Source organism: Zea mays, chromosome 3 (genome assembly GCF_902167145.1).
Source record: "Zea mays cultivar B73 chromosome 3, Zm-B73-REFERENCE-NAM-5.0, whole genome shotgun sequence".
In the NCBI taxonomy this organism is placed as follows: Eukaryota; Viridiplantae; Streptophyta; class Magnoliopsida; order Poales; family Poaceae; genus Zea; species Zea mays.
Window position 1 is genome coordinate 186,288,253 of NC_050098.1, and position 3,256 is coordinate 186,291,508.

Genomic DNA, 3,256 nt, shown 5'->3' on the forward strand with positions numbered 1-3,256 from the left:
GCAAAGGGTGCGGAACTCGGTGTCGACGAGGATGATGCGGGTCTCCCGATTGCCCACGAACTGCTCCTCGAGAGCCAACCACGTCGTACGGGCTGTGGGGGCGGCGGTGGTGACAATCTCGTAGAGCTCGGGCGAGATGGAGTCGTAGAGCCAGGAGAGGACATGGAGGTCCATCCGGAGCCAGGGAGCGACGTCGGGGAAGGAGGCATCGCACAGCACGTGGTCGGCAAGGGCGTACTTGCCGAGGACGAGGAGGAAGAGGCGGCGCCACTTGGAGAAGGATGGCGTCGCGAGGTCGAGGACGACGGGAACGAGGCCGCGGATGTTGAGGATGCCGAGAGCCTGAGCATGGAGCGCAGCGACGGGGTCGGGGTCGGAGCCGTCGCGACGCGCGTTCCTGCCCTGTGCGTCGGCGGCTGGAACGTCGTCGTTCTCGATCTCGCCGTCGACGGCTGCGTAGGCGACCTGAAGACGTTGGCGAGCCGCGGCGAGGGCCTGCTCGTGGCGGGTGACGTCGTCAGCGAGGCGGCGACGCTCGGCGGCAGCAGCGGCTGCGGCGTCCGCGCGGGCTTGGAGGGCAGCGGCTGTCTCAGCAGATCGACGATGGGCGACGTCGGTAGCCTCCTGCTGGACGCGGCGATCCTCGGCGGCACGAAGTTCATCCGCAGAGCGTCGGGCGTCAGCGGCGCGACGAGCAACGATGTCGGCGTCGCTGGGAACTTCGGCAGCCATGGCTGGGAGAGGGACGTGGAGGGTGGGTTTAGGCGAGGAACGTAGCCTTTTCTGATACCATGAAGACGTATAGGAATTGGAGAATACACGGCTTGATTAAGATGAACAAACGTGTTACAATATATAGCCACAGAGTACCCAGTTTATAGAAACATGATCTGGGTAATCGGGCAGTGAACCACAGGATTGATATCCTGGGATGAGTTTCTATATCTGCTGATAGCCTACTAGGAATAGTTGTCTAACAGATATACCTTAATGGCATCAGAAGGCCAAACCAAAACCAATGACACAAACCACGTTATGGTCATGGTCTCATGGAGCAGTATCGGGGTGTTCGCCATAGATGAAAAACCAAATGCTGGTAATCTAATCTGCCAGAAGTAGCAAGCGTCAGTAGAGGCTGGGAATATCTCTAACTTGCCAAGCTTGTTGCCAGCACTCTTCACAGCTTCTTCAAGGAGCAACCACCATGGGTTTATGATGTCTGGGGCTATGATGGCTGGCTTCCCAAAGTTATCCAGGACGGGACATCTTCTGTTTAAAGTGCAGAACAGATGACCAGAAGATGTATGGTTGAAAGCTCTGTGAAATTCACACGACCAAGATCATGCATATGGGTAATAAAGTATTGTGGTTACTTGCACAGAAAAGTAGAGCTGAACGATTGTGTTCGACATCAAAAACTGAAAATGCAATGTGTTCTTATCTACTTTCTTGCTGGCGCGTGAAATGGATGATGGGTCGGGGGCATCTCGCGAGATGCCAGCAACGAACTCCGACGTGAACCGTTGCTGCAAGTCCATCACCGCCGTGGCGAAGTACTTCCTAGTTAAGTTGCTCTCCGCCACTGCCGTCGCGCGGTCCACCAGAGCGACGAATATCGCCCATACCGGCGGCGCTGAATGCCGCTGGAGCAGGAGGCAGAGGCCAGCCGCGAGGCGGGGGAGGCGACGGGTCGGAGGTGAAGCCGTTGGAGCACGAGGCGGCGGCGCTCCTCGATGGAGGTGGGCTCGGAGATCCAGACATAGTACGCGGAGGTGGTGGCGCTTGCTGCTACGGCAGCGGTGGGCGGTGAGGATAGACCTAGAGCGCAGCGGTGGCGACATTAGGCGCGTGGTGTAGCGCAGTGGCGGCCAGTTGTAGAAGCCTGAAGGGAGAGAAGATGGTCGGTTAGTTCGGATGCATCGCGTCACTAGAGCCGAAACGACAGACTCGTCCCCGTGGGATGTCCATCGAATGGCTGTGGAAGAAAGTTGTGGCGTGGACGCATGAGCTGCGAGCTTTGCTCCATGAAGATGAGAGATTCTAACTGTTTTGATCTATTTTTTTTAGAAAATAAGACATCATCGGTATTTTTTATGAAGTTATTCTATGGCGAATTTATATGTAGCATTTTTCATAAACGAAAGGAATAACTTCATAAATATATTTTTGACACTTTAATTTATTTTAATTAATATTAAATGTTTATATATTGTAATGACTTATAGTTCTCGGTTCTGATTGGTGATGCATGTTCTTTTAAGAGTTTGAGTTATAGCGGCAAAAGCTCATTACACTCTAATAATATATGACAACATGTCAAACAAAAAAGCCTATATGGAAATGTGACCTGCCCTTGATGGTGAGTCACGCGAGCTAATATGGATAATAGTTTTTTTAATACATCATATATCTATGAGATGTGTGCGTTGTCATGCAATATCATTGTAATTATTATGTTGAGAAGTTTATGACGAATTATTCATATGATGATTCCTATATTATCATAGAAAATCGTCACAAACATGATGCTAGAATATATCATGACGGTTTTGATGACAGAGGTTAAATTTTCGTCACTATATTAAGCCATCTTCTGAAAATCGTCATAAACAAGGAGATCTAATGACGAATTACTTTAATGCCATCGACTATTCGTCATAAAAGGCCATATATGTTGTAGTGCTTAACGGTTATACCGGAAGGAGTCAGGCCACCGCCATGCCCAAACCAGACAAAACATCCCTCCTCCTTATCCTCCCGCTGCTCCACATCCATCATAACCCTGGGGTTTGGACCATACAAGTTCAGATTGAGTGACTGCCCATACAGTCTCGAGTGGTTGTACTTGACATGAGTACAGGTAGTGAAGGATGACAAACCGGTCCTTATATGAGGGGACAATCCTTCTACTCACACCTAACTCGGCTGAGCCAACACCTGAGGCCCTCTCCTAAACCAGGGAGTCCCTAACTATCCCACTCAAAAGGTGATAAGGGTGAATACCCTTCATCATACACTTTTGAAAACATTTTCTTTTTTAGAAAAACCACCATTTTCCTCAACCCATATTTTGTACTCAAAAGATATTCTTTAATGCGAGTCATCTCTCTACTCACAATGCAAAGGACCCAACCCTTGTCCCCAGCTTAGGCAGTGGTAGAAAGAATAGGTAATTCGTGCATCAAGGGAAGAACGGACTTGCCATCGTCGAAGTTCTCTTGGCACGAGAGGTCTATTTCCGAGAGGTCGGGCTCCT

General features: G+C 50.3%; 1 protein-coding gene across 1 annotated transcript; it reads right to left on the bottom strand.

Moving 5' to 3' along the window:
- Window positions 1–809: 809 nt before the first annotated feature.
- LOC100383705 (uncharacterized) lies at window positions 810–1,862 on the bottom strand. Its single transcript, NM_001176342.2, has one exon. The coding sequence runs from the start codon at window positions 1,839–1,841 to the stop codon at window positions 1,341–1,343; it is 501 nt and encodes a 166-aa protein (NP_001169813.1). The 5' UTR covers window positions 1,842–1,862; the 3' UTR covers window positions 810–1,340.
- Between the last annotated feature and the right edge of the window lie 1,394 nt (window positions 1,863–3,256).